The following is a 14,381-nucleotide window of genomic DNA, read 5'->3' as shown; positions in this document are numbered from 1 at the left end:
GACAGGATTGGACCAGATTACTTAAGAAGAGGATATGGTCTGATCCTAGGGTATTTAAATTACTTAAACAGCTACTTAGGAAGGACAGCTAAGCTATTGCCTACACTGGGACAAAGGCATGGTCCCCTTGGAGGGGGTTCTCTCCTTCCTATCAACATTACTAAGTTCAGTAACATCATTTGCTGCTACTAGAAGTTCCTACATTAAGAATCAGGTTTTATTCTGAAAATGCTTTTCAACACATTCCCAGTTAACCAGAAATTGTGTGCAGAACAATAAAACAAAAGCAAACTGAACTACTGTGTGGTAAAATAGCATTACCAAGCAAATGGTAGGTTAGAAACCTCCATATTTCTTCAAAAGTTTTAAACGTCACCACTATTAGGTCTTGGTCACTGTGAATAGACAGCAATCTAGCAGAGAGCTCCTAAAATAAAAAAACAATATTTATTGAATCTGTTGTTGGTATAATTGCAATAAGCAAAATTTCTGACTAGTTAACACACTGAAACACTAATAAAAGGACGGGTAAAAATCATCCAACATTTCACCTATGATATCTGTTCTTAAAACACAGACCTACAACAGTCAGCCAACTTCTAATCTGATTTATTCTTATGAATTATACCAACCCTCAATTCCAATGAGGTTAATTTACAGAGAAATTAAGACCATAGGAATGACCAAACTGAACGAGGCCAAAGTCCCATCTGATTTAGACATGTCCCTATACAGTGGCTGCTATTGGCCATAAAGATTATGAAAGCCAGGCAAGCCTCTGGTGACACTTTCCAAAAATGCTGTCCTAGCCTGTAGCAACTTGAAGCTCAGGAACTTCCTTTGCTAGATATGCAGACCTTAAATAGCTCAGGATTTCCCCCCCATCCCCAGCCACTTTTGAGCTCCCATAAATTTTTAGAACCCACAGCATTCTGCTGCAGGGTTAGCCTCAGGGCTCCGTACACATGGCGCAACACAGCTTCTTTGACACATTTTTGAACGTGCTACTGGGTAGCTTCGTTCTTATTCCAGAGGAAACATTGAACAGTCATTTCCTAGTTTACTCTTTCTACACATTAAGACTAATTAAATATATTGGATTATTATTTTTAAAAGGCTGTATTAAGAAGATCCTTCCTTCCTCATTTATACCAGCAGGACTGAAACTAAAATATCTTGTAAACATAGACATCAAAAAAGCTCAGCTGCTCATGATGTTCATGTTGCTAGGGTGGCATTAAATTTTGCATTTTATAAAGACGAACAACAATCACTGTAAATTATAATGATGGATTTTCAGGGATTTCAGCAATACCAAAGTGAGAACTCCCTAAACTTTCAAATAAGTGAAATACGCTTTAATTTCTTCTAGCCCAACAGCGATAACATGCAGTCTGATTGCACTTCAGTTAGATGCTTAAAACTAGGATTGTACAATGATGCTGGTTACCATATTTCAGGAAAATGCAAGAAATTGTGGCAATTTGACTCAAATAGCTGAATCAGTGTCTCAGAGAATAAGTCAGATACAAAACTAAACAGGTATAAAGTTACTATATCATTTCCCAATACTGTACCCTCGTCTCTGTCACATCACAAACTTGAAGTGCATCTTTAAAGATGTTGAACGACTGTTCAAACTGATCCTAATTCTACAAAGACATTGTCTCTCAAAAAATTTCTGCAGTCTAAACAAGATAGAGTTTGATCCACTGCTTTGTTGACTAGATTTTAAAAGATTTCTGAATTTATTCTTTTTAATTACCATATTTTTAATTCACACAACATGAATGGAATACTAATTCCTCTTTGAAAACAAAAGTCTGATTCGAGCCTCTTCCAACAGGCATGCCTCATTACTGCTTTGATCTTGTGCAAGCCCCTTTCTACACCAGATGAAATGTTAACGAGACCCTGAAATCTGTTAATAAATTGCCAACACGTGCTAAAATCTCAGCCTCAGGGGCTTCATGCACTGCTCGTTATCAAAACGAAATTCTAAGGAAACTATTATAAATCTTGCTTCCTTGAAAGTTCTTTTCCCAGTCTGCTTCTAGTAATGCCTCAAAATCTAGTCTATTTGTACAGTCTCCTTTCCCCTCTCTTTGCCATTGCTCTCTTCCTTCCCCTCCCCTAAAACAAAAATTAAAGCAGAGCAGTAAGAGTACACATTGTTTTCATGGCTACAGAATTAACAAGCTGATGATGAAGGATTTGTAATACATAAAAGGAAAATCATGGAGGAACAGGTACATCCAAATCAAAGTCATATCTAAGATTTGGGTGTTTGGCTTGCTAGTGAAAGAGGCTAGAACCCATGGCTCAGACAAAAAAGACAAAGATAAAATACTATCATCCTCTGTTTTCATCAAAAGGAAAGCCTTTAGATTGTTTTTGTAGCAAACAATTGGTTATACAGGACAGATTTTCTATATATGATCCATTCTGAAATATAAAACAAATTTGAAAGGGTAATAAAAACTGGCCAGCCTTGTGCGCAGTTTAAAACTACAGCTACCCAGCCCCAAGAAGTCCAATACTTATGCTATTCTTTTGACTTAGTCTTTGGCTCAGCAGTGGACATTTCAGGTAACTTTCACGACAAATGACTGTTTAAGTGACTAGAAACTGAAATGAAGAGTCAGTATGAGGGCAAATTATCAAATTAGACAAAAACATGATTTCCTTTGATGTAAATTAAAGCAGGAGATATTTCAAAGAAGTCCGTTAAATATTTTATTTAGCTAGGTTTATTTTGCATAAATTTGGTGTTCTACTCTTTCTGGATAGTCCAATGTTTCTAATGTCTCTAGATGGAGTTGGACCTTGGGAGACTAGCCCCTAAAATTCAAGCATGCAGCACGCAGATGAGAACGGGACCCGAGTATCTCACAGATGAGTTCAAAACCAGAGTGGTACCCTCAGAATAAATAGAACTCAATTCCTACACAAGTGACTTACACTGAAGACTGCTGTGACCTCCCTGCTGTCATTTTCCAGAAGACGGAGTCGTCCTCTTAGCTGTCTTTGGAGCCTAGGATCAGGACACCCACTTTTTCGTCTTACCGCAGTTAACTCCAAGGAGATATCTGGAGAAGGATATCCATTTACAGATTACAAGTTTTGTGATGAGGAAGAATCATCTTTGCCAGAACCAGAAGACCCCTCATAGTAATAGAGACTACATTAAGAAGTTTTCTGGCTGAGTTGGTCCTTACTTTAAAGCCAGGAATTATGGTGGCTCAGAGGTACAAAATAGTGTTACTGGATTACAAGACCCCTCAGTTTAGCTATGCTTTTGTAGTCAGAGTAAGCACAAAGAACACAAGCTAAATTCTTCAAATATTACTCAGATCACTGTTACTTTACAATTATCAACGTTCATTTCCTTCAAAGACATAAAAAACCAGCATAAGAAAGACTACTTTTTAAAAAATAAAAATTGTTTCACATTGGTTGAATTGTGTCCAAGTTACATATTTAACTGTAGAAACATGATTTAAGTCTTAGGCAGACTTAGTAATTACTAAGATAAAAATTAAATTGAACTCAAATGACAGTAGTACGGCTTCTTCTGCCAAAGAGACAATGCTGATGAAAATGAAATGTGGTCCAAAACTCACTCAGTCACACCTATGGTGATCTTCCTACGTGTGTTAGTGAGCTCTACACACCCTCAATTAGAAAGAACCCAAATTCTGTAAGGATACAAGTAAATCTATGCTTAGTGAAACATAAACAGGTAATTAAGCACAAATAGTTTCACTACACAACTGTATGCTTGGGGGGGTGGTCAAACACTGATATGATTTTTCAGATCAAGCTAGAAGAAAGAGCACATCCCACTTATTGATTCCAGTATCTTCAGTGCAGAATCCATGAGATTAGGTTCAGGGACTGCCTTCAATAAGAGTTATGGCTGCTTAAAGTCTGTGCAAGCTTCTTTGAAATCCTGAAACCAGACAGACTGCAAGGGACATTACAGCACAGTTTCTTCTCAAGTATAAAGACATCCTGAGTTATCAGAGGAGTCATTTACCTATTGGTATTAGGGAACCTAGCTTGCTTAAAGGAAGAAAGCAAAATTCAAACTGGTGCACATAGATAAATTTAGACATTTTTCTTAAGAGTCAAAAGTGCTGATAAGTCAGTTTTATTTCTCTTTCGCCATAAAGAAGAAACAGGATGTGTAACTACCCCTCATTTCCTAGAGTAGGACATGAGCCCTCCAGAGGGGAATTTTACCGTACCTACTTAGTGAAGAACTTTATCATAGCTTTATTAATAATACAACATTTTAAATTTTGAGACACAGAAAGGCTGCACAAGAGTGAGTAAGATATTTAAAATATTAAAACCCATGCCTAAAATAAGCAACAATCTCTTAACTTGCATTTTTATTAGCTGTTCCCATACAGTCCCTAAATTCTTTCCGGCTTTTATGGCAATTTAAGTTACTTTTCTCATTTTATGAGAAATTCTCAAAAAATCTTATGTAGAAGTTGGATATTTGTAGGTGCCACAAGGCGTGTTGTCAAGTTAAAGGAATGATAAGTTTAAAGGCTGTTGATGTAGTAGTTTCAATTCAAGAGAGTTAGTAATGACAGGGCATTACATTGGGAAGAGATGTAATGAAAGAAAAGTTCTTACCAGTTGGAAAATTCTCTGCCCTTGAACTGACATCTGCGCATTTTTCACTTTGAGAATATCCTATTACATAAAAGGGATGATTAAGTGCATTTTCAAAGTCCACATAAATCATACTGAAAAAAAAACCACGTACTTTAAAGAGATTGATGACCTGGAGAACTGCTAAAAGAAAGTATCTAGTTAGATCTTTCTTCCTATCTGCTTTATGATTCACAGAGTACCAAAAGTATCTGCAGATCATTTCTCTTCTACTGGGGAGGAAGTTAGATCTTGATTTCACCATTTTCACATGAAGTTTCAAGATGATGGGGAATTAGTGGAAAACTGGAGTCTCATTTGAGAGCAAGCAAGAGTCGACTCGACTTTCCCTCTCCCTTCCCACCTATACTAAAAGTTGGTCTCCACTGGATCTTCAGCGGTATAACTTGTCAGTGATATCAGTGCCTTCTACCACTTTATGAGAAATGATACCTCAATTTATATTTACTATAAATTAATACTTGAGGGGACTAATGTAAAAATAAGAGCAACTAAAATTTTAAAGATTTTTAATGCAAAATAATTATCTGCTCCCCATTTTTTGGCCCATATTCCTTCCAGGCCTTTTGGAAATAATATGTATTTTATGCTAAAAACCACACCCTGAAGCCACTTCTGATTTTCACAAGGCTCCCTTGGCAAAAGTCTGCAAAGACAAGATTTGATATTTCTAAGAATAAAAGTGGGGAGAAAAATCTATTTTTTTTTTTTTAAAGAAAGCTTCTGAGACAGTTTTCATATACAAGACATTTTCTCCTGCAGCTCTGCTTTTAAGAAAACAGTTGTAATTAGTATAATGGCATAATGTCTAGTACTTTCTATCTTCCTTTGATCGCATCTGTTGAAGTTGCATAAAAAGTAAAGGCAAGCAAACATACTAGGCTACGTAAAAACAGGATTTTCCTACTGATTATGAAAACAAGCAGTAACCAGTAAAGCAGTCATCCCTAAGGCCAATTATTAGGCTACACTAGCATTAGAAATTTAAATTCCCAAGCATTTTGTTTGTTTTTTAAATATGGGCCCAGTGATACTTGGTTTCAAACTGAAATCTGGCAGTAAGATAACTGCAGTCTAGCCTGACCAGATTTAAGAAACAAGTAAAACAACTTCTCTTCTAGACTTAGTTCCAGCTCATAGTTCTAGTTCTGCTTTTTCTGGTTTTAGTCAGAAGTAGAGACAGATAGGGCAATTGTCCAAACCGTAACAACATATTATCACTTTGACCATCATCTAACAGTTGAGAAGATATGCAAACTTTCCATTACTCTTACTTCTATAGTATCAGAGGTGAACTTTACTTGAAAGGTATTCATCAAGATATTAATATTCAGCAGGTAATACTCTCTTTGAAAACTACTCCTTAATACTGCCCTGGGATGCTTGTACCTGGTATTCTTAGATGTCCGTGCAGTTGCAGCTGTAAACAGAAAGATGTGTTTTTTCTAAGCCATATAACATATGGAAATAGTTTATGATTGCTTAAAGTATTTTCTCATTCAAAAACACTCATGCCTGCTATAAAGTTTATCCACTGATTTTGATAGATCAACTACTGCTACCTTTTGGAGCTCTACTGTTACACTCAAAAAATGTTTGACTTGCATGTTTTTTTCCCCCTGCACGTAGTATTTTTCCATTTGCACAAAACCAAATATAGTATTCATCTCTTAATGAGAAAAGGGAATCTCAAGATTTTACTGAAATGGAAACATGCATTCTAATTCATCTTTGCTTTAATCTCAGAAGCAAAAAGTGATTAAGTCCTAGGCAAAGTACTTGCTTTCACTATTATTGCTCCTGGGTTTAGATAAATGAATTATGATGAGATTAAGTTGAGATGAAAAAATTAATTTTTCGGTCTGTTCAAAGTGAATTTGAATGTAGATCATTTAATATGCCAATCCATGCAGCATTTCCATGGAGGAAAGGCAGCTAATTGTTTTGTTGTGTTTAATAATTGTGGAAGTATTTCAGAAAACCTCAGATGAAAAGCATGCGACAGTTCTGCTTCTGCACAGCAAGCAATATTTAGAAATAAAGCAACTTAATTATGAAGAGTCAGAGCAACCAGGAAGTAGTGATAGGTCTTACCCATTTGTTCTTGGAAAGCGTCCTTCTCGTTTTCATTACTGTTCATGGCAGCATCGGCCTCCTCACATTTCCAGTTAGACGTCCACCTTCCCTGCTGTCTTTTCTTCCTTTCCAAATTACTGTCTCGCTTTCCCTCTAGACTAGGAGCAGGGATTCCCTCCTCTGTAATTGCATGAAACCTGAGCACAGACGCACTGCCTCTCACTGCTGTTGCTGAACTCTCCATAATTTGCAATTCCTCACAGCAGTGCAATTAACATTATCAGGAATCTGAGGGAAAAATTGATAGTGTATTAAAAAAAAAACCTCAGCATACATGACCATGTTCAAGAGCCGCCCTCTTCTGTAGGAGTTATTTTTATTCATCATAAACATGAAAGTGTTGTTTAGCAACCCACCAGGACAGGAGACCCATTCTATTAAGTAACAAGGGACACAAAGAAGAACAAAGAGAGGGATATAATGCAGGGAAAGTAATCAATGACAACCGAAAATATAACTTCCGTTTTTTGTTTTAAATTCTCTCTAAGGGATAGTTGAGTGGGGATCAACTAAAGAAAACTACAAGGAACAAAAATAGTGCTTGAACACGCAACAGCTGGAACAAAAGTAGTGCTTGAAAACACAAGAGCTGGCTATGAAAAGCACTTCAAACTATTCTAACTGCTTGCAACTGAAGATACAGGTAGCAACAGAAAGTAGTAAGGAGCTTGCCCCAAAGCCAGCTAGCAGGAAATGCTCCATGATAAATACCCAAATTCCAGATACGGATAATCTGACGCAGACCACAAATGAAAGAAATGCCTTACTGTCATTCATCATTGTTGCACCTTAATTTTAATCCTGGGCAAGACATTTTTACCTTACTGGCACCTCAGCTTTCCTCACTGCAAAAGGGGAGAGGGGAAGTCAATTTTAGAATATACCTTCAGGAGTTGTTCTGAAATTAGCTAGCATTTCTCTCATATGCCTTTAAGAACTCTAGTTACTAATGTCTAAGTTTCGTTTTAACCTTTTCTCAGGTGGAATTGTTGCCTGACACCCAAATTCATCGCAGAAAAAGCTCCTGCAGTCAGATGGCATCACTGCCTTAGAAATAAGGCAAAAGGTAAATTTGACCAATAGCGACAATCCAAGGCCTGCAATGAAAGGTACTTGTGCCCATTGCTAATTATTCGTTCTTGGCGAGCTTTAATGGAGAGCCTCCAAGAGACAGCATTCATTCACATTAACAGAAGCAATGCAGGGGAAAACGTCAGTAATTTGCTAAAGGTGACAAGAATGGAACGTGTGCTGCATGCTTAATTCAAAGAAGCGGGCAGATTTTTATAAATCCAGCTAAAGAATGAGTCCTGTGGAGGAACCCACAGTGCAGGAAGACTGGTATGCACAGAGGCAAATATTTCTCTGCGGTAAAGAAGCTGAGTCATCTACTAGAAGCTAAAGGCTGAGTCTGGCAGCAAGACTGTTACTGACATGAACACCAGCAAAAAGGAATAGAAATGGAAGTAGAGCACAAGGAGTTGCAACCTTCACTGCTCCCTTTACAGCTGCTGACTGTAGACGTTCTGCTGATTTCTTGGGCACAAGCTACTTCAGTTTCAGGTTGAGACAAGTGGAACCAGAGCATCATCCAGTGCATCTGCAAAGGATTCAGTGTAGCCAGCACATACCATGCTGATATTTAGATCCATGTCTTACGTGGGCTCTCACATGCCACTAATCAATAACATAAACCACAGGTTAGGTTTTGCTTGACCCAAGTTGGACTTAACCCAAGTTCCTCTGCACTTATTCCAGCCATACTCACTGGTGAGCTATGTTCATTATAAGTATATGTATACCAAGCTTGTAATCTTAGTGAAGCTTCCTCTCACTTTTTTGCTAGTAGAAATTGCTTAAAACTGACGCTGCTGATGGAAGGTTGCTCTTGCTCTGCCAAAACCTCAGACTAGTGCCCAATCACCTAATAGCCCCTTCTGACCTGTCTGGAAATTTCTTACTTCTCTGTTCACTATGTATCATACAGGACATGGTTCTAGCTTGCCCCTTCACATGCATGCCTTCCCACACTTCTACCCTTGCAAGTTATCATGACATAGATCCCAAACCTGAATACAACTGAGTGCCAGTATGAACACTAGTAGCAGTTCCTAGCTCTCTGCCAGGAAAGGCAGATAAGCAGGAGAAGACAATGAACTCTGCACAGTTTTCATACTCTATACTTCACTCTATGGAGTATTTGAATATAGTAAGTTATTAAGCTATTTAGTAGTAAGTAAGCTAGTTAGTAAGCTATTTATATATAGGTAGCAGCAGGGTACACAATTACAAAAAATTAATGAAGTCATATGCAGGTGGCATGACAAATTCTCAGAGATTTAAATTATAACCACGTCTATCAAGCAATTTACTAATGAAGTGTGTAAAAACCTAAGCTGGACATTGTTTTAATGGCTTCATCGTCTGATTTAGCCATTTATTAAGGCACTTTCAAAAATGTCGGAGAACTGCAGCTGATAAAAGATTCATTGTGCTGCAACACTGAGGTTCTCTATAGAAAGATATGTGTATAAATTCATATACACACATAAAACAGAGATAGAAATTCAAGAACAACTGATTTCAATGGTTCAATCTAAGAGTATTTCCACAAACACACCGAGTTAGCATTTCAGTTATGACTTGAGATCTCAATTTCTCTTGCTAACTTCCCCAAGAAACTGCCTATCACTCTTGAGGACCTAATTATAAGTGATTAAAAGCACAAGCTTGCTGAAAACTAAACTTCATGTTGCTAGGGATATGCTTTTCCATTTATACAGCTCATCTTTTCCTTAAAATAATGACCCATACAGTAGCTACTAAAAGTTTATTTTCAGCATTGTATCATGATTACATGTAATGCCTTGTATTTTTCCACTCTTATGAATTATATTCTTTTTATCTATTTTTATGTGTGTTTGCTGTTGATAGAGATATACTGTGATATGAAGGATAGTTAAATTCCAGGTGCAGTTTTTAAATTATAGCGTTCAGTGAATCCCAGAGTCTTTCATACTGGCAGATACAATTTTTGATTAGAATTATCCTTAATCCTAGAAGCGAAATCCAGTGTTCAGAATATTAGTATTTGCCATCCCTTCTACCTACAAGCAGAAATATCAACAAAATTTAGGAAAAAAGCACACATGTCTGGGACTAGAATTCCAGGAATTCAGATAATGAGTTAGAGAAAAGATTAACTTCTCCTGTCTCCTACTTGAGTGTCTACATGTTGTAAAGGTAACATATAGAAACAAGGTTCTGATTGAACCTGTTAAGCAGGATGCTACAAAGGCAAAGAGCAAATGGGATTTTTGAATATATTAAGATGGATATGATCTGTTTAAGAAGACTGAGTCATTATCTCAGAGCCTAAGCCAAAGAAGAAATCAAAATGCGAGAAGAAAAGGAAAAACAATATGTTCTGATCATTTTTTTCCTCTTGGTTCTTCCAAGAGACAGCGAAAATTAAAATCTCAAAAACATTTGACAGCCACGCTCTCCTCTGCGATTTCCTTTCCTATCTTTAATATTTACCTAAACTGTCAAATGTGAACCCATGTGGCTCTGTATAAGCACCAAGAATAAGATAGTAAATAACTCTTCTGTTGCTGGGCACCTTCTGTAGCTAGATCCTTTTGAATGTTCATTTAGCATATAAATGCATCTTAAAGCATACAGATGTGGCCCCAAGTGAGAAAAATTTTCATAGAGCTTGGAAACACATGGGTTTTTACCCTTTTACTATTCAACTTTGACACTCATGTAAGTACCCCAAAGACCAAAATCGTAACATACAGGCAGTGCTAAGGTATATCATCATATGTATTGTGCTGATGCTTTCTCATCAGTTATTAACCAGACCCAATACAAATTAAAACAGATTTTTCATAATGCTAACTTCTAGCATATTTACTGTGATAGCAACACATACAAGATGAAGAAGATGGATTAAAGATTGGATCTAGTACTTCTCATGTAAAGTGTGTTTGTCTTTTACAACTGGTCTCGCAATCTACATTTACATGCACTGACAAAACATTTTACTTTCAATTTAGACAAAATGATTATATTTTGTGTTCTGTGAGGCTTGAACAAAAAATTAATTCGTTGCAGGATGTTGGCCAAAAAAAACAAAAAACCTTTATCTTCCCATTTCTCCAAACCAGGGGCCAACCTCTATTTCAGAGGTGTGCATGCAAACTCCCCACTGATCTGAGCTAGTCTCACTTTCTAAGGAAGGCACTTGTAATGAATATGAGTGGTGAGAGACAAGATGCAGAAGCTGGACAGCTCAAAAACTCCTCCAATAGAGGTTCCCTGGCACGAGCCTTCCGCATGGCCTGAGCTCACTAGGCCTGCTGCCCTGCACAGAGTCACTGCTAGTGCCTGTCCAGGCTCACAAGGCTCTGAAGGTCGTTCCACCTTCCCCTCACCTTCTCACTGAGCACAGCATGCCGGAAAGGGCTGTATTCAACAGCTGAGGAACGTGATAGGGAAATAAGACACTTCTTTCCTACTGGAAGTTAAATAGAACGATTCTGTTATCATGCTATTTTCCTCTGTTACTACTTCCTTTTCAGTGAGTGCCTATATCTGTTTTTCAAACACAGCTAACCAGAAGAAAAACATAGCTCGACATTTTCCATTTCCCTGACTATGCAGACTGAGGGTTTTTCTGCTTTTTGTTTTTTCAAAAGGAGTTATGGATGACAAGAGCACTATTTGAACACTATTTTTAATCTCCCACCAGCTTGTTCTCATTAAATGGGGCTGAAGAGGAAAACTAATAACATCTGCAGAACAGGTTCTTTTAACATTCTGTCTGTCTTGAAAGATATTTCTAACGATGAGAAAAGGCCCACTATCTAAAAATGGATTATATTTGAACTAGTTGCTTATAAGACTGCATGCAATAACCACATTTCTCTTTTATGGTCATCTTCCCATTAAGATGCTTAGGAGAACTTACAAACATTTAGCTTCAAGTTACCTGTGGCAACTATAATTATTCTAATTTTACAAGTACAGAAATAAAGACAAAGATTATTTGTAGTGACACAGGAATTCTATAAAGTGCTGGAAAAATAGCTGAAGAGTTCAGTGCTTCATGAGTTCAGAGAGCTGAACTTAAAGCTGGATTAATTTACCACGAGAGGATTATTCATACATATCGGGAACCTCCTGGGTGATAGAAAGTTACTTTCATTGCTCCTCTGTGCATCAATTCCTAGCTCTATGGGCCAATCCAAGAGGGAGCAGCAGGTACTGTTCCTCTCATCTCACCCAAGCTGCTTGTGGATGAGGGGCAGCTCTTCTAAGTTTAAAATCTCCAGACCCTTCTAATCACTATCCAGGCACCCAAGGGCTGTGGTAGCCCCTGAGTTCTTATCCTTGTCTCATGCAGCACGTCAGGTTCCTCCAAGCTTCCAAACCTGGCAGGACATCCAGTGAAATCTGTATTACCGTCATCGAAAGCGCATTTGCCTGTATGCACTTCCTTGCTTTTGTGCTCTGCTTTGTCTTCTGTATGTCTTACAATCCTTACACGACGTATAACATCTCGGTCTTGCGTCTCCATTACTCAGATCAAAAATTAATCCAGGTCATTTTTCCAAACTGATGCTAGAGTAGTTATTTTACCATTCCTTCTCCCCAGTTTCTCTCAACTCACATTTGTTTTGCTCTCTTAGGCTTCAAATATCTCACAAATAAGACTATTAACTATGTACTTGGAGAGAGTAAATCACAGCCAGGCCTTTATCTGTATGAAATTCCACCACAAGCATAAATTAAAAAAGCCATAGTATGTACTGTACAGGCAATGCTTAGAACAGTGAGCTTTTTTCCCCTTCCCGTGCTGTTACGTTTTACACAGAAAGGTAAAGCAAGTCTGTGGTCAAGTTAAATGGACTTAGGAATTTGAGTGCCTTCTGTAAATGGAAGATAGGTTTCCTATATCAGTGAAGTAATTTTAGGTTAGTAGTGATTCTACATTAGTTACTATGTCATATCATTGTTCATGTTTAGTCTACCAAAAAAAAAACACCCTAGCAAGCTTCACGTTTTAACCCTCTCATGATTAGTTTTCTTCATAGCGGAGTAGCACTGAATTGTGCTGCTTTTCACCTGCAATCACCAGCTGTACGTTCAGCTTTGAATATACAGTAAGTTCAAAATTTCCAAGTTCTGATACTGAAAACTATGGATTCAAATCCACAATTTAGTGGCTGATTAAAAGTAAACATTAATTGAATGGGTACTTCTGAAAAAAATAACGTCACTCTAAAACTGGAAGAGACATCTGTGAATCTCAATACTTCATTTTGAGTGCTAGATTTGACAGAATTTGGCCTATGGCAGGTTAAGGCAGAAGAATAAAGCAGGAGGAACGCTTCTGTTTCTAAATAGCAGCTCAGCTGACAACACTGCCTAGAGCAGAGAACACAGAATCACAGATCACACTTACATGTATTTTTCAGTCATTTCAGTATCAGTACCTCAAAGTATTCAGTACTGTTGATATTATCCCCTTAACAGGCTGCAACGCTAACAGATTGACAATAACCCTACAGTGAAATACTAGGCACAAGCACCTAAAATACAGTGACAGACATTCAGATATAGAGCATGAATTTTCCTACCTTCTCAAAGCCTGATTTGTTGTAACGTGCTGGTAAACAGACTGATCTGTGCTGTCCTCAGCTCTGCTCAGAGCTAACTTCAATACAGCTCTTCCTGTTTGACCTTCTTATCTTTCCTGTTGATTGCACAGCCCAGCCTGAATGTGGTAAGTACAAAAAGTTGTCTATTAACTGATATTGTTAATTCAAAAACTTTTTAAAAAAAAATTCATGAGCAAAGTTCGTTATGCAAAGCAGAAATGTATCGAATGTGCTGCAAGGTTCATTGAAACACTGGCTTTTTCAGACCAATAATTCATTTTGGCATTTTGCATTAGCAGCTAAAAGGTTCTGTGGGATGTATCCAGATTATTGTGCTAAGTAAGCATTGTTCAGACAAAGTAACAAATAGTCCTTCAGACAGAGTCCCAGGCTTTGATTCCCCTTTGCTTTTGATCACAGAATTAAACTTTTTGCTATCGTTCCAGCTATAAAAAGCCTCATGAATAATTATTTGAGGATGAATTCACTTTGATACGTTTGGCTTTAAACTGCAAATACGTATAGAGTGTTGCAGATCTTTCCTGCACTGTGCAGCGCTCAAAGCCCTAAATATCAGTTTGTGGCATTAAGCAAATTTGCTGCAGAGTAAGTGCAGAGCATGTTTTCCACATCATAAAACTTCTTCATCACTGACCCAAGTACCAGATCCCAGATGACCCACACATAGGCAAGGGAATGACAGAAGCTGAAAAGAAACTATCCTATTTCAAATCTACTTGCTTTTTTCCCTTCTCTCCACACTGAGATAAGGATGACTATTTTCATCTTCTTTCCTTTCCTAACATACTCAAAATTTCACATACAGTTAGTCATAGTCACATTACACTAATTATAGGTAAGCACTGAGTACCCCAAATGCCACAGGGG

General features: G+C 37.6%; 1 protein-coding gene across 1 annotated transcript in view; it reads right to left on the bottom strand.

The window, feature by feature from the left end:
• Positions 1 to 13,590, bottom strand: part of SH3TC1 (SH3 domain and tetratricopeptide repeats 1) — a 35,240-nt gene extending 21,650 nt beyond the window's left edge. Inside the window, exons 1-5 of the mRNA XM_009686204.2 lie at positions 13,473 to 13,590; positions 6,784 to 7,053; positions 4,651 to 4,710; positions 2,962 to 3,089; positions 322 to 427 (exon numbers count right to left, since the gene is read on the bottom strand). Of these exons, the coding sequence (XP_009684499.2) occupies positions 322 to 427; positions 2,962 to 3,089; positions 4,651 to 4,710; positions 6,784 to 7,009 (520 nt within the window). The 5' untranslated portion in view covers positions 7,010 to 7,053; positions 13,473 to 13,590. The remainder of the gene's footprint in view (positions 1 to 321; positions 428 to 2,961; positions 3,090 to 4,650; positions 4,711 to 6,783; positions 7,054 to 13,472) is intronic.
• Between the last annotated feature and the right edge of the window lie 791 nt (positions 13,591 to 14,381).

This window comes from Struthio camelus, chromosome 4 (assembly GCF_040807025.1).
Source record: "Struthio camelus isolate bStrCam1 chromosome 4, bStrCam1.hap1, whole genome shotgun sequence".
In the NCBI taxonomy this organism is placed as follows: Eukaryota; Metazoa; Chordata; class Aves; order Struthioniformes; family Struthionidae; genus Struthio; species Struthio camelus.
The sequence above is the reverse complement of the archived record's forward strand: the minus strand, read 5'-3'. Positions and strand labels throughout refer to the sequence as shown.